The sequence below is a fragment of the Chiloscyllium punctatum genome, chromosome 13 (assembly GCF_047496795.1).
Source record: "Chiloscyllium punctatum isolate Juve2018m chromosome 13, sChiPun1.3, whole genome shotgun sequence".
NCBI classification, from domain to species: Eukaryota; Metazoa; Chordata; class Chondrichthyes; order Orectolobiformes; family Hemiscylliidae; genus Chiloscyllium; species Chiloscyllium punctatum.
The window spans coordinates 106,500,474-106,526,714 of record NC_092751.1 but is presented as its reverse complement, the minus strand read 5'-3'; the positions used below and the strand labels follow the sequence as shown (position 1 = coordinate 106,526,714).

Here is a 26,241-nt window from a genome sequence, read left to right as displayed (position 1 = left end):
GAAGTAGATTCAATAAGAGCTTTCAAAAGAAATTTGGTGACATACTTGACCAGGAAAGAATTGTAGGGGAATGGAAAAAGAACAAAGGAATGCAATCAATTCTAAAACTCTTCTCGATCTACTCAAGCACCATGAGTTCAGTTACCTCCTGTAGTGTGTAATGCTGTAATAAGTAATCATTTTGCTTAAAATGAATCTTCTCTCTATTTTTTCAGTATTAATCTTTAGCAAAATAAATCAAGATAGTATTGTAGAGTTCTTGCCGACTTTACAAGTCTACATCTTCATGAACAAAGCCTGGTGTTGTTTGTAGGGGAGAATTGTGGAAGTTGATTGGGAAATTTCTGAATTTTTTTTTTTGCTTTGAGTTATCAGATCACTGTTTTCAGTGGATGGCTTTGCTTTTTAAAAAAAAAGCCCCTTCCTGTGCTAACTCCAGTACAAATGATGTAATGTTACAGAAGTGTTAGACTTATGCCAGTTTATGTTAGTCTGTTGTGCTTGCTTTGGCTTTTTTTAAAGTGTTGGGAGCACATGCAAGTCACTGGACCAGGAAGTTAAAAAACAGATGCTACACCCTATGAAATGCTGCTTCCCCCACCCAGCACCCAGTGTAAAATAAACTTCCTTGTGCATTTTCTTTAAACTTTCCCCCCTCACCTTAAATGTATATTCTCTAGTAGATATTTCTACTCTGTTGAAAAGACTCAGACTATCCACCCTTTTGCGTGCTTATCACAATACGATCAAGTCGTTCCTCAGCCTCTGACGCTCTAGTGAAAGCAATCCCAAGTTTGTCCTCCCTCTCCCTGTAGCTAATCCACTCCAATCCAGGCAACATCCTGGTAAACCTCTTTTGCACCCTCTCCAAGGCCTCTATGACCTTGGCGGCAGTGAGGTTGGCAGCGTTTTGCTCCTGAAGCCAGGGCCCGGCCAGGCCACTATGCAGCAGAGCCGGCTATGTCCACATCACCTTGCACATTTTCATTGTTCGGTACAGTGACATCTTCGTTGGTAGGGTCCAGGCCCTGTGCAGCCCCATATCAGTGGCCGCTTTGGCTCTGGTGTTGAGCTCACAGAGGTTTCATTGTTGGTGGTGGAGGTGCCCAGAGCCAGGACCCTGGCAACAGTGTCTTGAGTAACATGGAGGGGGAGCAGTAGATACGAGACCAGGCCCACAGCTCCAGCCCAGATGCGACGATTGCCGGAGTGGCAATGATAATGGAGGCAGGGTCTGTAACCAAATCCACGGAACCTGTTAGAGAAAATCTGGTTGATGTCAAGCAGTGAACAGAGGAGCCATGGAAGGTAACAACACGAAGAGGGAAAGATGACCTCAATTGCAGTAAAATCTCGGATTATATTCAGTGTTTCAAGATGGCACTGGAGCACGGTGACACTGCGTTTTGCACGTGAAGAAACAATTTTCACTATATTTTTATAAGGTAAAAACAATGACTGCAGATGCTGAAAACCAAATACTGGATTAGTGGTGCTGGAAGAGCACAGCAGTTCAGGCAGCATCCAACGAGCAGCGAAATCAACGTTTCGGGCAAAAGCCCTTCATCAGGAATAATCTTGAAGGGCTTTTGCCCGAAACGTCGATTTCGCTGCTCGTTGGATGCTGCCTGAACTGCTGTGCTCTTCCAGCACCACTAATCCAGTACTATATTTTTATATACATGTGAAAATAAATCTAAATCTAAAACAAGTGTGGTGACCAGAACTGCACATAATACTCCAAATGTGACCAAACTAAAATTTTACATAACTGCAACATGACTTGCCAACTTTTGTACTCAATGTCCTGACTGATGAAGGCAAGTATACCATATACCTTCTTTACCACCTTATCCACTTGTGTTACCTTTTTAAGGGAGCTATTGACATGCATTCCAAGATCACTTGGTATATCAATGCTCCTAAGGGTCCTGCCATTTACTGTGCACTTGCCTCTAGTGTTTTGACCTCCCAAAATGCATCACCTCACAGTTGTCCAGCTTAAACTCCATTTGCCATTTCTTTGCCCAACTTTCCAACTGATCTATATTGTGTTGCATCCTTTTGATAACTTCCCTCACTACCCACAACTCCTCCATCTTTCATGTTGTCTGCAAGCTTACTGATCAGACTGCCTACATTTGTATCCAAACCATTTATAAATATTACAAACAACAGAGATCCCAGCACTGGTTCTTCCGGAACACCATTGGTGACAAACATCCAGTCAGAAAATCATTCCCTGACAATTACCCTCTGACCAAGCAATTTTGTATCTAACTTAACCAAGTCACTCTAGATCCCTTGTGAGTTAATTTTCTGGATCAGCCTAGTGAGAGGGACCTTGACAAATGCTTTAGTAATGTCCATATTGGAATGTGAGAATGTTAAAACAGGTGTGTTCAGTTGCAACACTGGAAAGAACAGATGATCCCACTGGAGCTGGGGGAGGGGAGAGTGGACATGTGACAGACAACGCAACAAGGAAAGCTAAAACAAAGGAAAGAAATTGGACATATCACCCGAGCTTCTGCCTTAGCCCCTTCCTGTCACCACACCCGCGTGATCAGGCCCCCCTTATCCTCAATTTTCATCCCTCCAGTCTCCGCATTCAAACATCCTCTGCCATTTCAGACAACTCCAGTGCAAACTGGATGAACAGCATCTCTTCATCAGACTAGGCACTTTGCAATCATCTGGACTTAATATTGAGTTCAGCACCATCAAATTGTGAATTCACTCTCTTTTCTTCCCTTTCTTTTGGCTTTACTTGTTGCATTCTCTGTCACCATGTCCTCTCTCCCCTTCTCCCACTCCAGTAGGACTATTTGTTCTTTCCAGTTTGGCAGTTCGCCCCACCTGTTCTGACATTTTTACATTTTGATATTGCGTAAATACTGCCACCTCTGTACGTCACATCAGCTCTGATGAAGAGCCATCTTGACTCAAAACCTTATCTCTCTCTCTCTCTCTTTTTTTTTCTCTCTCTCTCTCTCTCTCTCTCTCTCTCTCTCTCTCTCTCTCTCTCTCTCTCTCTCTCTCTCTCTCTCTCTCTCTCTCTCTCTCTCTCTCTCTCTCGACCTGCTGTGAGTTTTGTTTTCAGTACAGATGCCAGTATCTGCAGTTAATTTGTTCCTCCTTTAGTAAAGTCAAACATCCATTGCCCTACCATCGTTATTCATCTTTGTGACTTCCTCAAAAAATTCTATCAGATTTATGGGACAAGATCTCCCCAACAAAATACTGTAACATGCATTTGTTAATAGTCAGAACTGATGCTACATTGAGTTTGTATTTGTAATTCTGCCACTTCACTGCTGCTTGCTGCACTTTTGAAAATGAGATTTTAAATGTATGTGTCGCACTTACAAGGAAGCATGCTTTTTCTTTGCGAAATAGCAAATGCTGTCATCTGACATGAGGCAGGATATTAACTTTACAGTGAGATTACCAAATAGATAGAGCCAAGATTGTGATTGTTTTTCCCCCTGTATGCTCCTGCTACCTTCCCACACACCTTTACCATTGATCATTCTGTGAGGATACATATATCTCTACTCAGGGAGCTCCTATAGAAATGCAGACTGGAGTTGAATCCGTTTGAACAGAATATTTGGATCTGGGGCTGTGAAAGGTAAATAATGATGTTGAGTGAGCGTGTTGACAGTTTTGTATAATTGTGAGAGTTCTTTTGTCGTAGATTTCAGACCCTTTTTACAACATAAAGGCTGATAAACGCAAAACAGTAGAATGGAGTTGTGTTCACTGACCAAATCTCTAAGAGGTGACAGCAGCTGCCATTCACAATTTTTCAGGGTGGTCCCAAAGCATTGAATAACTGTCCAACTGAAATGTAGCGATTATTGGCATCTGGGAAGTAAGCAAGCTCCCTCAGACAGCCGTGCGATAACCATCAGAGAATCTGTTTAGGTTTAGGCTGATTTAGGGAATAAATATTGACTGGAATACTGGGGATAATTCCTGTAATCTTCTTCAATCTGCATTATGGGATCTTTTGTGTCAGACTGAGAGATCCTGTCTACCCTCAGTATAAGGTTAGAAAAATCACACAACACTAGGTTATAGTCCAACAGGTTTATTTGGAAGCACTAGCTTTCGTGGCACTGCTCCTTCATCAGGTGGTGCTTCTAAATAAACCTGCTGAACTATAACCTGGTGTTGTGTGATTTTTAACCATGTCCACCCCAGTCCAACGCTGGCACCTCCAAATCATCGCTCTCAGTATAGCATCTCGTGTGAAAAGCAACACCTCTGACATTGCAGCATCTCTTTGGTATTGGCACTGGAAGTGTCAGCAAAGAATACGTGCACCAGTCTTTGGGGTGGAGACAAAAGGGGTACTCACTGAGTCATAGGTTGTACCTAAGTAGCATTTCCAGTAGAAACACTGATATTTTGAGGGCGAACTTGGTATCTTGCATGTGAGAGAGTTATGACTGTGTCTTTACTGTATTTTACTGTCACTCCCTTAACTAATGCAGATTGTGATCTGACTTGTGAAAAACAAAAAGCAACTGTAAATTAAGTCAGTGGAGTGAAAGTGTAGTTTTCGTATCAGTTATTCTCATCTTCACTGGGTTTTTATTTAGCAATAAAAAGATTGTAGAGCTGCACTGATCTAATCATCAGGATCAATGTGCAGTGTGCACGTAATATTTGTGCGTTGCTAGGTGTTGAACAACGACTAAAAAGGTTATGTGGCCATATTGGCCATTATAAATAGCATGCAATGCAGCAATGAAAAAACGTCACTGGTTTGCAGTGACTGCATGTGTTGTTTTATAGATGTTTTTGAACTTTCCACTGTCTTGATCAACGTCCAACTCCAAGTTGCCACAATCTCTTGCTGCTTGCAGTCTCATGGCAAGAAAGTATTTGAACATTTTTATCAGATCAAATGTGGATACTTAGGGAATATTTTTAATGAACTTGTACATTCTTGCCCTTGTTTTCACATTTAATTGGATATCTTGCTACGCACATCTCTGACTTATCACTTCAATGTCAAGCATGCTCATTCTGTTCTTTACATGGTTTTTTTTCTGAGAACTTGAAATGTATAAAAAGTATAGGGGCATTCTTAAGGAAATCAGGAAAGCAAAGAGAGTTTATGGGATAGCCTTGGCAGATATGATTAAAGTTTATCCAAAAAGATTCTACAACTACATTGAGAGCAAGAGACCAGGACCCCTTAAAAATGAATGAGGTTCACAAGACATAGGAACAGAAATTAGGCCATTCAGCCCATTGAGTCTGCTCTGCCATGGCCGATAAGTTTCTCAACCCCTTCTCCTACTTTCTAACCTTTGATTCCTTTTGTATTGAACCTCAGGAGATGGAAGAGATATTAAATGAATATTTAATGTCAGTTTTTAGTGTTGAGAAAGATGGAGGCTGGACAACTCAGTTCACATTGCAGAAGAGGAACTGCTGGAGGTCTTAGAAAACATAAAGGTAGATAAATCTCCAGGATCTCATCAAGTGTATCCGTAGACATTGTGGAAAGTTAGGGAGGAAATGCATTTGTATCATCTGTAAACATGAAGTACTGGAAGCCTGGAGGGTGGCTGATGTTGTGCCATTGTTTAAGAAAGGCTGTAAAGAGAAGCTTGGAAACTGTAGACCTGTGAATTTGACATCAGTGGGTAAGTTGTTGGTGATTCTGAAAGATTGGATTTACATGCGTTTGGAGAGGCTTGGTTTTCTGTGAGGGAAATAGTGTTTGGCAAACTTGATTGAATTTTTTTAATGAAGTAACCAAAAAGATTGATGGAGGCAGAGTGGTAGATATTGTTTCCTTGGACTTCAGTAAAGTCTTTGATAAGCATTGTAGACTAATTAGTAAAGTTAGATCACATGGGATTCAGAGTGAACTTACCAATTGCATTCAAAATTAGCTTTATGGTAGGAGACAGAGGGTAGTGGTGGTGGAGGGTTTTTTCGGACTGGAGGCCTGTGACCAGCAGTGTTGGGTTCACTTTTGTTTGTCATCTATATAAATGATTTGGATGAGAATGTGGAAGGCATGGTCAGAGGATGACACTGGATTTGGAGGTATTGTTGACAGTGAAGAAGGTTATCTAAGATTACAAAAAGATCTTGATCAATTGGGTCAATGGGCTGAGAAGTGGCAGATGGAATTTAATTTGGATAAATGTCAAGTATTTCATTTTGGTAATATATTTCATTTTGGTAATGCAAACAAGCCAGGACTTCTACAATACACCCGGGGCCCTATCATTAATTGTATAACAGAGAGACCTAGGGATTCAGCGACGTAACCTTTTGAAATTTGAATTGCAAGTGGTTAAGAAGGTGTTTAGCATGCTTTCCTTCATTACTCAGACCTTTGAGTGTAGGAGTTGGTATGTTATGTTGAGGTTGTACAGGATGTTGTTGAGGCCTTTTCTGGGTTACTGTGTTCAGTTCTGTTTGTCCTGTTATAGGAAGGATGTTATTAAACTGTAGAGGGCTCAGAAAAGATGTTGCTAGGGATGGAGGGTTTGAGATATAAAAATATACAAGAAAGGCTGGGACGTTTTTCACTGGAGTATAGGACATTGTGAGATGACCCTGTTGAGATTTATCAAATCATGAGGGGCATAGATAAGATGAATGACAACAGTCTTTTCCCTGGGGTGGGGAAATTCAAAACTAGGGGACATACTCTTAAGGTGAGAGGAGAAAGATTTTAAAAATGACACAAGGGGCAACGTTTTTTAACGCACAGGGTGGTTCATGTGTGGAATGAACTTCCAGAGGAAGTGCTGGATGCAAGTACAGTTACTACATTTAAAAGATAAATTCATGATTTGGTAAGGTTTAGAGGGATATGGGCCGAATGCAGGCACAGAGGACTACTTTAGTTTGGAATATGGTCGGCATGGACTGGTTGCACTGAAAGGACTGCTTCCATGCAGTATGACTCTGAGAACTTTAAGGCTGTACGGTTTGGGAATGATTTCTGGTTTGTGCAAACTGGGGTTCTTAGAGTCCAGAGTTGAAAAGTGTGGCACTGGAAAAGCATAGCAGGCCAGGCAGCATCCAAGGAGCAGGGCAATCAATGTTTCAGGCGTAAGCCCTTTGTCAGGAATTCCTGAGGAAGGGCTTATGCACGAAACATCAGTTCTGCTCCTCAGCTGATGCCTGGCCTGCTGTGCTTTTCCAGCCCCACACTTGTTGACTTTGATCTCCAGCATCTGCAATCCTCAGTTTCTCCTACTTAAGAATCCGTGGTTATCTTAGACCGTAAGACATGGAAACAGATGTAGGCCATGTCTGCGCTCTTATTTAATAAGTTCATGGATAATCTGTTAACTCAAATTCACTTTCCCCATAACCCTTGATCCTTTTACTGATTAAAAATGTATCCATCTGCCTTGAATATACTTCTTGACCCAGTCTTGGCAGCCCTCAGCGGTCAAGAATTCCAGAGACTAACTATCCTGTGAGAGAATAAATGCCTCTTCATCTCTGTCTGAAACGGATGATCCCTTACTCTGAAATTATGACCTCCTGGTCCCAGACACACTCACAAGGGGAAATAATCTGTTAACATCTACTCTTAACAAGCCCTCGAGAAAATCTTGCATGTTTCAATAAAGTCACCTCTTAATCTTCTAAGGTACAGGCCTAACTTAACTCAACCCTTCCTTTTAACGAAATCCCTTTCTGCTAAGGATTAATCTAGTAAAATGTTTCTGGATTGCCTTCAATGCCAGTACATCTTTCCTTAGCTAAGAAGACCAAAACTTTTCACAGTATTTTAGATGTGGTCTGACTGGCTGCTTTGAATAATTTTAGCAAGATCTCCTTTTTATACTCCATTCCCTTTGAAATAAAAGCCATTTGCTTTCCCTGTTAACTGCTGAATGAATGCTTGCATGAAGCCCTCCAAATCTCTCTGCTGCTGCTTTCTGCAGTTAAATAATATCCAGTTTCTCTGTTATTCCTGCCGTAATGCGCATCCTTATGTTTTCCCACAGTATGTTCCACCTGCTAAGCTTTTGCACACTCCTGTAACCTGTCTATATCCCCTTACATGCTCTTTATATCATCCTCACTACTCGCCTTCTCACCTAATTTTGTCATCTTCAAACTTACCGATAAATGCTGACTTTGCAACAATGCTTACATCCCTCACATCCCACGAATGAATATTTGTAAGAAATGGCCTTCAGTGGTGTACTGATTAAAATCAGGGATGCACAAATAGTCAGAAATAGAGAAGGATTAATATCTTGGAAGGTTGTGTATTACGATTACAGAAACAGGGAAATGTGAGACCTTGGAGCAATTTGACAGCGAGTATGAAATTTATTTACTAAGTGATGATACTGTCAGACTGAGAGCAACCGTGGGTCAGTCATTACGTAAATAATGGATGAACAAGACTTAATTGGAGCTGGGATGCAGGCGGCAGGGTTTTGCTTAGATTCAGTGTGTGAGGCTGGTGGGGAAGCATTGGAACAGTTGTGTTGGTTCATAACAAAAGCTTGGTTGAAAATGTGGACAAAGGATGACTATTTGATAGCTTGTTTGGAAATACATAAAAGGGAGAGGATATCTCATCATTATACTTAACATAATCCGACACCTTTTACATAGTTTTTGCCCTCATTGCCAGACTGTGATACTGGGCAGGGGTGGTTGAGGTATTCACTGTTACTAATCCTTCTTTTGTCTGTATTGTGTCAGGGGCTTGTCTAGTTATCATTGGCAGAGATAGACTGTTGGTAATTTTAAGCAGTGTACATTAGCTAACAGGATAGTTTATTGCATGACTCTTATAAGTACAACATAAATTACTGGTCAGGCATGTTTACTAGAACTCTCAGGAGTTGTACAAAGTACATCTGCTCCCGATGAAGGCCAGTGTAGAACTCCTGCCCTTGCCCAAAGACAGATTGGTTGGAGCTAATGCAGTTTCAACGTTGACTCTTTCAGAAATAGTACATGTGCCACACCTCTGGACTGAGAGTCTTGCCTGATTTCAGATTTTCCTGGATGTTGTGATGGGGTGGTTTTAGCTGTTTGATTGTAATAGTTAGATTTGTTTTCTCTAAGCAAGGACTACATTGTTTTGTTTTATTGTATGTCACATGCAAAGTATTCAGAATACTTCTCAGCAGTTTTGTCTTTGGAGATAATACTTGTGAAATGTTTTCTGGAACTTCATGCTCTGAATTATGAAAGTGCTTTAAATCCACAGCTGATTCCTTCCATAGCTCAGAAATTTGCCGCATCAACGTTAATTTGTGAGATCAAAGGAAGGCATCGTCTTGCTGACCACAAGTTTTGTCTTGGACTGCTTGCTGTCCTTTGATTTGCTGTTGCAATGGTTAAGGACATAAATAATTTATCGCTGAGAACTACCTGCAAGACAGTTCACTTATGCTGTTAAAGAAATTTAACATGGTTTTTGGGCAGTTTTGGCTTTGAGACAGTCAGGTTTAGGACACTGTACTTGTAAAACAATTCAACAGAGTAGAGACAGACGATCTTGCTTCGTTTGACGGAAGAATTTTGACAGTGTGGGACAAGATCAGAAAGTTCATATTTTACCACTCTGGACTGGGAAGCTGGGGGTCAGCTGGTGCTTTCAAGACTGAGAGGAGGGATTTTTTGTTCAGTGAAACAGCAAGCTATGCAGAGCAAACATGGGTGGGTGGAGTTGAGAAACATATCTACCTTCTTCATATTGAGGCCTGTCCACCAAAACCAGACTTGGGGTGAAAAATGAATTTAGAATGCATTTGCTAATGTTGTTTCTTCTTCTTCTTGTTGCAGGAAACACTGGATGTGTACAAAGAGACAATATGGCTGTATCTGGGAAAGGGAAAGAAGTACGTTAATGCACATTGCCAAGGCCTGGAGCCCTGGCAGATCATCGCCATCACTGCTGTGACCACTCTGCTGGGAGTGTGGCTCTATGGATTTCTATTCCAACAGCAAAGTAAGTTTGAGGATAAAAGGAAAATATTGCCGGTGCTGGTAATCTGAAATAAAATCAGTAAATGCTGGGGAAATGCAGCAGGAGAGAGAAAAAGAGTGAACGTTTCGAGTTCAATATGATTCTTCTTCAGAAGCCCCCATCATTCAGTCTTGGAGGCGTGAATGTTACTGATTGACAGTTGAGCGCTTATTACAAAGTCTTTATGCATTTTGGTCATGTGGAGTTTATGGAAGGAACACACCAATATACAAGATTTGTTTCTTTGGCTTGCCTTGGGAGCAGTGTCAGTGTACGGGTTGATCTGTTTGTGTTTGAGCATGGATTGATTAAGCGTTACTGTTGGGTTTCGCACTGCAGATCATCCCACAGAAGATCTGCAGGTTCACCTAAAACAATGTCTCTGCTATCTCTGAACCACTCACAATTGTTTTTGTCTTTGTTTTCTAACTTCTGACATTTGAAAATTTCACAAATCTTTCCACAGGTATTCCCTCAAGACTTAAAAAGTTCTTTTTCAAAATTGTAAGAAAACTGCCATTTCTGGCTGCTGCAGTAAGTATTCTGTCCTGTTTAGCAAGTTACTATTTATCTGCAATTAATAAGAGTTTGGGAGAGTTTCTTACAATTGAACACAGAAGGATGACTTTTACAATTTCCCTTTCAATACCTATCCCCCTGCTGAAAACATCATTTGCTGGATCCTGACCATTTCCCCTGTTTCATTTAGATCTATAGGAGACCATTGCAGGATGTCTTGATCTGAGATTATTAAGAAAGAAAGACAGACTAGCTTTCGTATCATGCTGTTGCTGTTTTCAACCTTGGGCCACACCAGCGCATTTTACAGTAATTAAGTACTTTTAACATAGAACAAATTAGTGACTTTGTTTTACTAAGTGAAGTCCCACAAACAACAACGAGGCAATGATCATTAACTTTTGTTTTAGTGGTGTTTATTGAGGGATAAATATTAACCCGGCCACTCGGGAGAACCCTAATTTAAATTTGTGTGCCCACTTAAGAGGACAGAAGAGGCTTTTGGGTTCATGTCTCATATGAAAGGCTGGATTCTGACAGTGCAACATTCTCAGCATTGTACAAGGAGAGTTAGCCTTCATTTTGTCTGCTCCAGTCTATGGAATGAGACCTGAACCTGAGACCTCTCAGCCCACCTCTGCAGTTTATCTATCCAAATCATTTATGTAAATGACAAAAAGTAGAGGGCCCAGCATCTCCTTGTGGCACTCCACTGTTCACAGGCCTCCAGTCTGAAAAACAACCCTCCACCACCACCCTCTGTCTTCTACCTTTGAGCCAGTTCTGTATCCAAATGGCTAGTTCTCCCTGTATTCCTTGAGATCTAACCTTGCTAATCAGTCTCCCATAGGGAACCTTGTAAAACGCCTTACTGAAGTCCATATAGATCACATCTACTGCTCTGCTCTCATCAATCTTCTTTGTTACTTCTTCAAAAAACTCAATCAAGTTTGTAAGACATGATTTCCCATGCACAAAGCCATGTTGACTATCCTGAATCAGTCCTTGCCTTTCCAAATACATGTACATCCTGTCCCTCAGGATTCCTCCAACAACTTGCCCACCACTGAGGTCAGGCTCACCGGTATATAGTTCCCTGGCTTGTCTTTACCGCCCTTCTTAAACAGTGGCACCATGTTGGCCAACCTCCAGTCTTCCGGCACGTCACCTGTGACTATCGATGATTCAAATATCTCAGCAAGAGGCCCAGTAATCACTTCTGTAGCTTCCCACAAAGTTCTCGGGTACACCTGATCAGGTCCTGGGGAATTTATCCACCTTTAACTGTTTCAAGACATCCAGCACTTCCTCCTCTGTAATCTGGACATTTTGCAAGATGTCACCATCTATTTCCCTACAGTCTATATCTTCCATATCCTTTTCCACAGTAAATACTGATGCAAAATGTTCATTTAGTATCTCCCCCATTTTCTGTGGCTCCACACAAAGACCGACTTGCTGATCTTTGAGGGGCCCTATTCTCTCCCTAGTTACACTTTTGTATTTCCAGACCACGCAGCAATGCCGTTGACTCTTAACTCCCACATGGGTAATTAGGGATGCGACAATTGCAGTACTAACTCTATCTCGATGCCCACGTTCCATGAACCAATGCATTAAAAAAATACTTTGCCCATCCTAGTTTTCAGATTCTAATTGTCAACTTTGTCAGAGATTGTTATTATACTGCATATTGTGCATTTGATCACTAATTGTGTCACGCAGAGGAGGCTGTCTGAATATTTTGCCTGTGTTGGCTCTTGTAAAGAACTATCCAATTTAGTTTCTTTTTTTTCCCTGTAGTCCTGCAAATGAGTCTCCTCCCTTCAAATGTTAATTTGTCTTCAAGTTTCTCTGGAATTTCTCCCACTCTTTCAAAGGATGTGTGAAGAAGTATTTCTTCGTTTCTCCTCCAGTTCTTTTTAGCAATTATTTTAAATGCGTAACCTCAGATTATTGATCCATTTGTCATGGGAAATAGTTTTTCCCTATTTACTGTGTCAGACCTCCAAATACTTTTGAGTTCCTCTGTTGGATTGTTTCCAATTCTCTTCACGACCTTGACGTTTCTCCTTAAGTGTAACATCTAGAATTTGACACACTAGTTGAGGGATAGCCAGTAGTGTGCGATGGTTTCTCATTGTTCCTTTTTTACAACATCCTCTTTCCTGTATACTTCATTTACCTCACTAGCTTGCCCAACCTCCAACAAGGATTTATGAAGGTGTAACCCCAGGTTTCTCTATTACCTCTCTCAAAATAGTACAGTTCAGTTTATACTACCTCTCCATGTTGTTCTTCTCAAAGTTTATTCCTTCGAAATTGCCCTCTTGAGCGCTGTTACTATCCCATTCACCACTTACTATGTTCCCAATGTTTGTGTCACCTGTAAACTTGTGCTCCTTAAACTTTAATTTAGATCATGTAAATATAAAGCTGATTAGGAAGAGTGAATGAAGAACTACTCTCCAAACTGGTTTATTGTGTTTTTTTTTATTGGATGCTTTAAGAGTGTGAGGTGCAGAGGTGGAATAACAGCAACAGACATGCAAGTAATGATGAATTGGAAAAGACCCAGAGGCCAATCAACCTTTCCCTGTGGTATCTTTGTACATCATTATATGGAGATTTAGGGTGTAGGTTTGCTCGCTGAGCTGTAGGTTTGATATCCAGACGTTTCATTACCTGGCTAGGTAACATCATCAGGGGCGAACCTCCAAGTGTAGTGAAGCTGTTGTCTCCTGCTTTCTATTTATATCTTTCTCCTGGATGGGGTTCCTTCAACAAACCTTCACAAACCTTGGCTGAAAATGTGTTGGAAAAGTGCAGCAGGTCAGGCAGCATCCAAGGAACAGGAGAATCGATGTTTCGGGCATGAGCCCTTCTTCAGGAAAGAAGGGGATGCTGCCTGACCTTTTCCAGCAACACATTTTCAGCTCTGATCTCCAGCATCTGCAGTCCTCACTTTCTCCTCTTCACAAACCTTGCCATTATATAGAGACTCCCAACCACTGTGTGATCTCTTGAGGGAGGAAATTAACAAAGCCTCAGGATTTGGGAGAAATGCACTGGAAAATTCCTCCTGTGACGTGGATTAATATCCATGATACCTTGAACCAGACTGATCTCTACACAGCCAGAAGCAGGCTCAGTGCCTACTTGCAGGCTACACGGTGTTTACTCAACAGGCAGTGAAGTTTCCTTTACCTGAACCCTTATCTTTCAATTGTCACCAGTGTGGCTTTTCCACTTTGTGTGCTTGCAATGATTTGAATAACGTCACCTACCAACACAATGGAAGACTTGTTGGCAAATTTGAACTTCTAAACTAGCTCCACGATTCTAGCCTCTACCCTCAGGCCTCCATCTTCAGTCACTGCAAATGTTTCTTTCTTTACTAGATGCAATGTTCTGTACTGTACTACAAAAACTTCCTGTCGTAAAAAAATCCATCTTCCAGTTCTCTATGTAAAATAATGTTTGTGTGTTTGTCCTGTGTTTTGATGCTGGGTACTGATTTGATTGTGTACTCTAAATTAAGGGACAAATCCATTTAAAAAAAAACTTTTGCTGTTGGATCATACACAGGATTTTACTTTTATTTGCCTGTGATTAATAGCTGTGACAGCATCATGATTGTATTTTTAAAAAAGGGAAACAAAAGATCATTATCCACCTCACCAATGTAGCTGATTCTAAAGCGTCTGTTGAAGTTGGGCAGAGTGCAGTGTGGCTTTGGCTGGTTTTCATATCCGCATTTCTGTGCCTCTGGACTTCACTCTGTGCTGTAGCTCTCTAGTTTCACACTTGGAGTGTGTCCAAGTCTGTATTAGGCACAGAGTTAGGATCTGATCTCTGGCTGGATTCTGAATTAGGCCAGGAAATACTTCGTACTGATTAATGTTTTTAAATTCACAAATGCTTCATCATTGCAGAGTGATTTCAAAAGAAACAAAAAGCACCCGGAGCTGCATTATACTGTGTTTTGAAAAAACTTACAAATAACCTCAGCTGTTTGAACTCAATTGATTCAGTTAAAAGAAAATGTTTTTTTTTAAAAAAGGCAAATCATAAACTAATCCACCCTAAGAACTTCATTTCTCATAAGCTAGTCAGCTCAAGCTAAATATCAGATGGGTGCAGGGCTCCAGGTTAGTGGCACATCTGATGAAGTGTATTGTGCTCATAATGCAATAACTTGAATATTGGCATGGGTTTGATTCTTCTGACACACTCCCATCAACAGGTACAGAAACAACTTAACAAGGCACTGGATGACCTTTCCACAAGCGTCTTAACACTTAAGGATGGAACGACATACATTACGTCCCTGCCTGCACAGGGCTTGGCAGAGTCTGAACTGCTGTTAAAGCTTAAAGACTACAGCACAATGGGTAAATTAATAATATTGTATTTTGAAAGCTTTTCATCATTCTTATTTTTTTACTCTTCCCGGCCAGTGAATTAAATTGTCTTCTATATCTTGTGTATATATAAAAATTGAGCTGGAGGTTTCTGCTGACATATATGTAGTGGACTTCAGTCCTAGTCTCTTGGTGCCTGTAAGGTTCATCCTTCACTATTGTCAGTGGTATTTTCAGCTGCCTTCTTCCTAAGCTCTGGAATCAAACCTCCAAATCTCTCTATTTCTTTCAGCTCCTTAAGACCTTTGAAACCTAATATCCCTTTGCGTGTCTTGCTTCTCAATCTTGTCCAGTGAAGTCTTCTCCGACAATGCAACGTTTGAGTGTTTTAGTTATGTTAAAGGCACTGTATAGGTGCATTTTGTTTTTGTGCAGTACCTCCCTCATTTCTGCATTGCTTTCTTACATCCTGTTTCTCACTCTGAAGCTCCTCATCACAAACAAAACAGGTTGTAATATTTATTTGGGATGGCGGGGATGTGTGTTTCAGGCTTCAGCACCTGGGGATGGCAGCAGCATTACAGTTACACTGCTGGATAAGTGGCAAGGAGGCTTAGAGTAATGATGCAGACTTGACTTCTGTGGTACTTAGGAGCTTGCATTTCATTAATTAAACATATCTGGGATATTTAAAAAAATGCTAGTCTCAATAATTGCAGCCTTGAAGTGACTGGATTGTGATATAAACTATTTGATTGACTAATGTCCTTTTGGGGAGGAAATCTGCTGATCTTACTTCGTCTCGTCTGTATGTGACTCCAGCCCTACAGAATTTGCCTCTTAGTTGCTCTAATGAGATACTCAGTTGTATTCAAGAGTATGGCTCACCACCACTTTCAACAGCAGTGAGGGATGGGACAGTAAATACTGGTCTTCTGGTAATTCCCACGGCACTCTAATCCTGTGAATGTATTGAAGCAAAATTTACCCCATTTTGTGTTTAGGCTTGTCCATGGTGGAAATTCTTCATTCTTCATGTTGAACATTTAGTGTTATGTTTGATTAAACATCGTTCTTTAGTACAAAGGTGCCATTTCACCGTTTTCCATTATCAAAGCCACTGGATTGATCTGCAGTCACTCAGAATTGTGACAAGTTTTATGCTGCTTCACCTCAGCAGGCTCATGCTGTGAGTCGCTTGTTCTGCAATTAATTGTTATCTAATCTTGGGTGAGAAAGCTGCAGGGACCAACAAAGCGTTCACTTGCTGAAACTGCATTTTGTATTTTGTAGGAGAGGTACATTGGGAGAAAGGGCAAGTCTCTGGGACAGTGTATAGTGGTGAGGAACAGCTCACAAAGCTGATGGTGAAGGTAAGAAGTGTCTTAATGTGACGTAATGACAACAGAACAATTGTTTATAAGCTACAGCAATTCTCACTTTACTGGCTCAAAGCCAGCAACTTTTTTTAAAGCACTCCCAACATTTTCCTTTTTGGTTGACCAGATCACTCTTCCTTCAAGTGGTCAATGTCAGCATAACATTGGCAGCCTACAATTGACAAGAATCTCTATACTGTATAGAATCTTTTGTAGCAGCAGCAATGATATTGCCATTATTAGTAGAACATTGATGAGATGCTCACGGAACATTTCAGGGAATGTTCAGTCACCTGGGAAGAAAGCTTCATCTTATGAGGAAAGATTGGGCATGCATACATTGGAGTTTAGAAGGTGAAAGGTGAGATATTGCAACATGAGTGATTGAGAGGGTTTGACAGTGTGGAGTTTGTAAGGATATTTTGTAGAACCATGGATTTTATGACCAGGAGTAGTCCACTCAGGCCCTCAAGCTTGCTCTGAAATTCAAGAAGGTCATGGGTGACCTGATTTCCCTTTGTTAATCAAGAATTGATCTACCTCTGCCTGGGCTGTTCAATGGGGAAGCGGTCCACAGACTCACCACTCCTTGTTCCTATCAGAAATGGGAGACCTCTTATTTTTGAACTGTGTCCCATAGTTCTGGTCTCTCCCTCTCCAGCCTTACAGGTTCCCTCAGGGTCTTGTATGTTTTAATATGATCGCCTCTCATTCTTCTAACCTTCAATGGAAACAGAACCAACCTGTCAAACTTGTGTCCAACTAGGGGATGTAGTTTAAAAATAAGTCTGTCCTGTTTAAAATTGAGTTGAAGTGAAATTTCTTTTCTCAGTTCATTTTAATTTATTCACTGCTGAGTTAGTCAGACTCTTGATCAGTGATTGAGTCGAGCTTTTAGTGGCACTGGTAGTAAAGTGGAGTTAAGGCAATCAGCCTTGGCCTTACTAATTAGTGAAGTAGGCTCAATGGGCCGAGTGGTCTGCAATGTTTTGATTTCTTATGATCTTATGACCAACTTGTGTACAATGCCTCTCAATCTTGGTATGCATTCCAGACTCTAACACATAGTCAATCAAACAGAGGAACTTGGAGTAATTTTAATAATAACCTCCCAATATTTAGTTTCAGTAATGATCTGAGAGTAACATTGTGATTCAGTGCCACCTTTCACATCCTCAGGACATCTGAAAATATTTCACAGCTGCTGAATCACTCTTGCAGTGTAGTTGCTGCTCTGCAGCACAACAAGCCCCATGAGCAGCAATGAGATCGAGGAACTGAAACGATGCTTGATGGTCTCAATTCAAAGCTGCCCTTGAAGCATCAACATCTTTTGGAATGTTGCAGCCCCTCGGTGTTGAAATGTCAAGCATGCACCGTCATCTGAGAGTGCTTACTTTAGTTTCCAGAACACGTTGTTACCTTGGGTTAACTCATCTTAGAGTTTTTTGTTTCTGAGAAGAAAGGCGAGTTTGATATTTCATTGGAGACTTGGCTGTAACAGATCACCAGATCCAAAAATGTTTAATTTTATTTGATGGTCTCAAGACCACCCATTTTTTTGTTTTCACTCTATTCTGCTTAGTTTGTCATGAGTCACTCAATGCCTGTTGACAGTCTACTCCTATTGAGTGAAAGGACATTTACCTTGAATTGTCCATTGGATACAAATTGATTGGACAATCTCTCTTCATGATCAAAAATAAGGAACGTAGTGGAACATTAATTAGAAGTCAGTGAAAAACATAAATATAGTTTCTGTTAGTGTTATTATTTATCAGTACCAGAGTACAAGAGAAATATTAACAACATAGTCCAGGAGACGTTTTTCAATTGCACAGTTTCAGTTTAAGTTCACAGAGTTCTAATTAAGCATACACTCCTTACTCATAAATGAGCACTGTGGTATAGTGGTTATATGACCAGGCTTGTAATCTGAAGGACATGACTTTAAATCCCTCTGGAATTTTAATTTGAGTTGTTTAAAAGAAATAAATCTGGAAGTTAACAAGCTGCTACCAATAAAAGTGACCTTGAAGGTCAAATATCCATACAACGTGAAACATTTGGTCCATGTATTCCACATCGATCGCTTTCCCAAATAAAACTAGTCCCATCTGTCTGCATTTGGTCCATATTCCTCCAAACCTAATCATGTACTTATCCAAGTGTTGGTTGGTTGTTGACTGTGCTTTCAGGAAGAAGATCTGCGCTTTCAAAAGGGAGATCTACTGTGCTGACTTCTTACATATATACACATAAATTAGGAGCAGGAATAGACCATTTGGCCCCTCAGCATGCTTCATTATTTGATAAGATAATGGCCGATCTGAATGTCTCAAATCCACTTTGCTGTCTAACCCCTGTAATCTTTGACTACCTTTTCAGTCAAGACTTAATCTTAAAAATGTTTAGTGATCTAGCCCGCATTGCTGTCTGAGTGAAGAGAATTCCACAGACTTCATGACCCTCTGAGATAAATTATTTCTTATCATCTGCATCTTAAATGGTAGGCCCTTACTTTTAAAGTGTGCCCTTAATTCTCGTCTTCCCCCATAAGGAGAAACATCCTGTCAGCATTCACCCTCAGGGGCTTGTACGTTTCAGTAACACCACCTCATGTTCTTCTAAACCCCAATCTGTTCAACCTTTTCTCAAAAGATAACTCCTTCATTACTGATATCAATCAAGTAAACGTCTCTAACTTGTCCCTCTAATGTAATTGTTTCCTTTGTTAAATAAAGAGACCAGAATGGTACGCAGTATTCTAAACATGGTCTTGCAAATGCCCTGTACAATTCTGGCATAATTTGTATTCCATTCCCATTGCAATAAATGATGATGTTTAATTGGCCTTCCTAGTCATTTGCTGTACTTGAATCATCTAAATTTTGCATGCATGTTTCCGTGCACTCAGATTGCTCTGTACTGCAGAGTCCTACAATCTTTCTCTCCAATTATATTGCATATTGCCTTTCTACTGTTCTTGCTAAGTGGGCAAGTTTGTAATTCCCACATTTTAGCCATATGCCAGTTTTTTTTTTGTCCCTGACCTAACCTATCAAAATCACTTTGCAAATTCTTTGTCCTCCTCACAGTTACTCTCCTACTTATTTTGTGTTATCATCAAAGTTAGCAACCTTGCATTTAGTCCCTTCATGATAATAGATTGTAAATAGTTAATGCTCCAGAATTGATCCTTGTGGTTACAGCTAGCCAGCCTAAGAATGATCCATCTTGCTTCCTGTTTGCTTCCTTGGGGTGGCACAGTGGCTCAGTAGTTATCACTACTGCCTCACTGTACCAGGGACGTGGGTTCAATTCTAGCCAATGGTGACTGTCTGTGGAGTTTACACATTCTCTCCATCCTTCCTGTTTTCCAAGTGCTCTAGTTTCCTGCCACTGTCCATTAGGTGTTTGGCCATGTTAAATTGCCCCTAGTGTTGAGGAAAGTGAAGGCTAGGTGGATTAGCCATGGGAAATGTGGAGTTATGGGGAAAGGGGGGGGTTTGGGTCAGAGGGTCAGAGTCTGGATGGGATGCTGTTCAGAAGATCGATGCAGATTTAATGGGCCAAATGGTCTCTTGCCGCACTGTTGGGATTCTCTGTTGACCAACCAGATCTGTATCCATGATCATATGTTACAGTAGACACCAAGAGCCCTTAGTTTGTTTGATAACCTTTGATGTGGAACCTTGTTAAATGCCTTTGGAAATCCAAGTATACTACATGTAGAAGTTTGCTTTCAACTGCATTACTTATTCCTTCCTCAAAGAACTCTTAATAAATTAGTCAAACATGATTTCCCTTTTGTTGAACTATGTTGAATCTGCCTAATTGCAGTAATAATTTGCTATAACCCTGCTATAACTTCCTTAATAATAGAATCTACATTTTCGCTGCAATGGATTTTTGGCCTAAATGTGGCTCCAAACAATGAAAATGTGATTGACTCTAATTGTCTATGAATTAGCCTAATAACCTCAATTATATTAAAAAAAGCAAGTAAAAATTTGATGGATTCTTGACCTCAGTCAACTCTCTTGCTATTGATTTTAAACTCTGAGACAACACAAAGATCAGAGATAGGAAGTGGAGATGGAAGACTAGCGCAGAAGTGATAACGACGTTGTCAAGGAGTGCAGCCATATTGCAACAGTCAAACAACAGAATCTCGAGTTGGGAAGGATATCCTGAAGTGTTTCAGAGCTGATGAAATATTTTGGATGGATAGTTACTGCTCATCAGTATAGAGAAATGTGGTAACCAACTTGTATGTAGCAATCTTCTTCAGAAAGCAATGAGATAAATGATCAGATAATCTTTGCTTCTGAGTTTGTGCTCACAGGGGATTGCAAAAGCTCCCATGACACGATGGGAAGCTCCCTTGTGTTCTCAAGTATTTTATGGATTCAAAGGGGAAGGAATTAAGGGAGAAAGGAATATGGAGATGGATTGTGTTGAATAGGGTAGGTGAAGGCAAGTCTGAAATATACAGCATGGGTGTATTGGGTCAAACAGGCTGTTTCTCTGCTGTGAATATTTTGGTAACTTAATTAGGAATTATGAGATCTGCTAATGCAATTACATTTTGTTTTAAGGTTTATGGAGACTTTGCTTGGAGTAACCCACTACATCCGGACATCTTCCCTGGTGTGAGGAAGATGGAAGCGGAGGTTGTTCGAATGGCTTGTACTCTCTTCCGAGGGGGGCCAGAATCCTGCGGGACGGTAGGTAGATCCCACAGTAATGAAAATGCTTGCCTTTACTTGGGAATGCAGAAGGCTATTCAGCCCCTTGGAACTGCTCTGCCATTCGAAATGCCATTTGTCATAGCCAGCTCTTTGACATCACACGATGTATCTTGAATCCTGTATCCTGAACTGGAATTCTGCTAAATTTCGGAAGTTGGAAATCAGAGCTTTGCAAAAAGAAAGCATACTTAATGATAATCACAACAATTCAGTTGTTGTTCAGTAATTATAAGATTCTGTTGGCAGTCTTGAGGTAGAATAGGTCTCTTAATTAGTATTATTTTTAAGCTGAGGTTTATAAGATGTCCCACGTATGCATTTGGTCTCAGTCACTGTTAATAGCCAGGAATGCAAGCATAATAATGCGGATGCTGGAAACCTGAAACAAACATAAAATGCTGAAGAAATTCATCAGGTATTGCAGCATCTGTGAAGAGAGAAACAGTTCTGAAGAAGAGTTATTCTGGACCTGGTGAGTTTGTCCTACATTCTCTTTGTTTGTTAAGTAAAACATTAGTCACTGATCGAAGGTGATAGGCCATGTAACAACTGTATGTTGTATCAGCATTATTTGTTTGATAATCTCTGTCTTTCAGGAACCAGATATTTCATAAATGATAAGATAGTCCAAAGGGTGCACTTCTTTGTATTCTGTTTGCCAAGCTGTTGATATCCTGGCTTTATTACAAAAAGATTTGTTCTCCAATCTGTTCCTGTGCAGCTGCAACATTGGCATCTACCTGATAATGTGGAAAATTGTCCAAGTATGTCCTATTTGTAGAAAGCAGGACAAATCCAGTCTGCTGACTTAACCTCCCGTCTGTTTGCTCTCAACATTCAGCAAAGTGATGGAAGGTGTTGTTGACACTATGACACTGTTACACAGGAGTAACCTGTTCACCATTGCTCAGCCAGGTTCACTAGGCCACTCTGTTTCAGAACATATGTTGTACTTGTTTTAAATATGAAACCCAGATGTGAGGTTAAAGTTCCTGTACTTAATATCAAGGCAGCACTTGACCTAGTACCACCAAGAGCAAAATTTGAAATCAATGAGAATTGAGGTGGAAGAGAGCTGGTTGGAGGCATTCTGAGTAGAAAGGAAGGTAGTTGGTCTTGAGTTGGAGACCAGTCATCTCAGTTGTGGGACATGCCTGTAAGACTTCCCCAGGCTGGTGTCCTAGGCTCAACCATCTTAGCTGCTTCATCAATGACCTTCCCTCCATCTTAGGGTCAAAAAGAGTGCGCTCACTGATGATTGCACACTTCAGTACCATTTATGACTCCTTTGATACTGAAGCAATGCTTGTCCTTAAATAGCTTTGGATTACTAATGTTAACATTTATGTTATACATGTGCTTGGCAATGACCATCTTCAACAATTGTGACTCTGCCAGGTCTCCTTGACATTCACTAACATTAACGTCACTGAATTTCCCATCTTTAGAACATTGTGAGGGTTACTATTGACCGGAAACTACATGTAAACAATGGCAGCATGCGGCTATGTGTGACTTCAGGAGCAGGCCAGTGACTGGGAGTTCTGCAGCAAGTTACTCACTTCCTGCCTCCCCAAAGCTGTACACTACAAGGTACAAGCCAGGAATGAAGATTGTCCACTTGCCTGAATGAGTGCAGCTTCAACAGCCCTCAAGAAGCTTGACATCATCCAGGATAAAGCAGAACGTTCACCACTTTGGCATCCCTCCACCAATGTACAGTGGCAGCAATATGTGTCTTAGAAAAGGTGCATTCAGCAGCATGACATGGCTTCTTTGATTGCACTTTCTCAATCCATGGGCTCCACCATGTAGAATCATAAGAGTCAAAAAGACGCACAGCATGGAAATATACCATTCGGTCCAACTTATCCATGTTGACCAGATATCCTAAATTAATATTGTCCCATTTGCCAGCAATTTCATGTATATTCTTCTAAACTCTTTCTATTCATGTACCCATCCAGATGCCTTTTAAATATTATAATTGTACCAGCTTCCACCACTTCCTCTGGCAGTTCATTCCATTCATGCACCCCCCTCTGTATCACAAAGTTGCCCCTTAGTCCCTTTTGAATCTTTCCGCTCTCACCTTAAATGTATGTCCTCGAGTTTTGGACTCTTTCCCCCCAACTGGGAAAAAGACCTTGACTATTCACCTAATCCATGCCTCTCATGATTTAATAAACCTCTATAAGGACATCCGTCATCCTCTGGTGGTCAGGGAAGATAGCCCCAACCTATTCAGCCTCTCCTGAAAGCTCATATCCTCCAACCCTGGCAACATCCTTGTAAATCTTTTCTGAACCCTTCCAAGTTTCACAATATCTTTCCTATAAGCATGGAGACCAGAATTGAACGCAGTAATCCAAAAGTGATTTCCAACTCCTGTACTCATTGCACTACCAATAAAGGTAACCGTACCAAACATCACCTTCACTATCCTGTATACCTCCGACTCAACTTTGAAAGAACTATGAAGCTGCATTCCGAGGTCTCTTTGTTCAGCATTCCCCAGGACGGTACCGTTAAGTGTATAAGTCCTGCTCTGATTTGCCTTTGCAAAACCTACCACATCACATGTATATCCATGTGTGTCTCCTCAACCTGTCGGTCATACTGATCAAGATCCTGTTATAGTCTGAGGTAACCTTCTTCACTGTCCACGACACCAATTTTGGTGTCATCTGCAAACTTACTAACTATCCCTCCTATATTTATATCCAGATAATTTATATAAATGACAAAAGCAATGGATCCAGCACCGATCCTTGCAGTGCACAGCTAGGCCTCCAGTCCAAGAATGTCAAGGGAGGCAACGTATTGCATTACCATTACCTGAGATTCCTTACCAAGTTGCACACAATCTTGCCTTGGAACTATATATGTTCTTTCACATTTTTCTGCAGTGATGCTGGTTTAAGGATGTGGAATTCCACCTGCCCACTCCAAAAATTTGGCATTTTGGGTTCTCCTACGCCAGTTGGAATGCAGTTGCTCAAAAAGGCAGCTCGCTACTACCTTCTAAAAGGAAACTAGAGATGAGTAGTAAATGCTAGCCTAGCCAGGGAAGCCACTTTTTGAGAGAGTAAAGAAAAAGCCACATTCTATCTGATTTGTAAATAGAGTTATTAATTAAAGGCTTTATCTTAAAAAAACTTCTATTTATATTGTGTTTTTAAGCTGTTGTGCTTCACAAAATTCTAACCAGATACGAGTTGAGATGCATTGGGAAAACTGACTTGGTTCAAGGAGCTCTGCACAACATTTGGGGCTAAGGGGATCAAAAGATATGGAGAAAGGTGGGACTGGGCTATTGAATTGAAAGATCAGTCATGCTCAAAGTGCCAAACGGCCTACCCCTCCTCTGATTTTCTGTGTTTCAATGAAAGAGGAGGTGAGATTTTAGGCAATGTCAGAAAGGAGGGGGAAAGCAGTTTAGTGAGGGAATTCCAGAGCTTCGCACCTTTGCAGCTGCCAGGCATGCCCGCCATTGGTAGGATAAATGATGTTTACATGTGTATGAGGCCAGAATTGGAGAAGTGCAGAGATCTCGGTGGATTGTAGGAAGACACCGGCAGAGAAGTGTTTCCTTTGAACCATTACAATTCCAAAATTCCATAGCTGAGTCTTGGAGTCTCAATTACTGCAATCAAATGCAGAAAGGCAGCTGACTTCATTAAAACTGTCTTTAATAAGAACAGCCCAATGTCTTGATACACAAGAAACATGTAATGCAAAGGGAATACAATGCATAAAACTGAAGAATGGTTGAAACTGAAGAATACTTGCCAGGGATGTGGAATAGAAATGTAGAACACCAAAGACAGGCCAGTCAGCCACTGTACCTGCACCTTGAAAACATTGTTTAATTAGTTTCCATCCCATAGCAGCTTTCCATTAGTTTTGCTTGTTTTCACCTCTGTTGTAATGTCACATATTATTTCAGTGTACAGAAAGAGCCATAGAGATGTACAACACAGAAACAGACCCGGCAGTCCAACTCATCCATGCTGACCAGATATCCTAGCCTAATCTAGTCCTATTTGCCAGCACTTGGCCCATATCCCTTCCTATTCAAAATCAATCCAGAAGCCTCTTAAATGATGTAATTCCACCAGTCTCCACTTCTGCTGGCAGCTCATTCCATACATGCACCACCCTCTATGTGAAAAGTTGCCCTTAAGTTGCTTTTATGTCTATCCCCTTTCACCCTAAACCTATGTTGTCTAGTACTGGACTTCCCCCACCCCAGGGAAAAGACCTTGTTGATTTATCCTATCCATGATGCTTTGATGATAGATGATCTCAGTCACCTTGGTGCTGCATCACTTGTAGTCAAGTACACTGTTCCTTTCACTAGGAGAATATACCGGAGATTTGCTGATTCCACTGTCAGAATGCAGTCGTTTCAACCTCCTCCATGCTCTTTGAGAGGTGTCGAAAATACTCCCACTTTGGAACACTATTAAACAAAAACAAAATATTGCAAATGTTGGAGATCTGAAATTTAAAAGAAAAAGGAAGTGCTGGAGAGACTCATCAAGTTTGGCAGCGTCTGTGGAGACAGACACAGAGTTAACAGGATTAATATAGAGCAAAGGTCATTTGTAATTGGAAATAAAAGCTTGATAGACACTGGGGGATAAAGTGGAGGACAGAGCTTACCGTCTGCTGTTCAGTTTATTTTAGGCAGTATTTAAAGTTCATAAAAGATGAGCTAGTAATATAAAAGAAGATTGCAAGATTTTCTTTTAGATACAGAAAAAGTAAGAAAGAGACAAGTGGATTTTAGACTGTTGGAAAATGAGGCTGGAGAAATAGTAATGAGGAACAAAAAAAAGGCAGATGAACGGAATATACCTCCTTGTCCAGTGGTAAGGACATGACCACTGTGCCACAAAATACTTGGAATCTAGTTAGGGGACTGTTGGCAAAGACAGTGGAATCCTTGAGTTTTATGCTGTGAAGTCCTTGCCTAGATGAGCTTGATGTGAACTCTCTCATCTCTACCTACCTGAGCTTGCAGTGTGAGACTTTTTGGCATTGATTCTTTTTCTAGTTCTTGCACATGCTGCAATATTCATTCAGACCACCAAAGAGAGAAGGATATTCAGTCAGTAATGGGAGAGGTGGTGCATGCATGTTTGGTCGGTGTGGGGGAGTTCACTGAGACAATTATTGTATCTGCCATCAATCTCTAGTGTGGTTATATGTATAAATATTTTAAA

At 40.8% G+C, this 26,241-nt stretch overlaps 1 protein-coding gene across 3 annotated transcripts in view; it reads left to right on the top strand.

Moving 5' to 3' along the window:
- The window catches only part of sgpl1 (sphingosine-1-phosphate lyase 1), a 90,932-nt gene that overhangs the window by 25,038 nt on the left and 39,653 nt on the right, over positions 1-26,241 (top strand). For all 3 annotated transcript variants that reach the window (XM_072583550.1, XM_072583552.1, XM_072583553.1), the window contains exons 2-6: positions 9,811-9,976; positions 10,461-10,528; positions 14,760-14,907; positions 16,171-16,250; positions 20,858-20,986. In XM_072583550.1, coding sequence (XP_072439651.1) covers positions 9,811-9,976; positions 10,461-10,528; positions 14,760-14,907; positions 16,171-16,250; positions 20,858-20,986 — 591 coding nt within the window. The remainder of the gene's footprint in view (positions 1-9,810; positions 9,977-10,460; positions 10,529-14,759; positions 14,908-16,170; positions 16,251-20,857; positions 20,987-26,241) is intronic.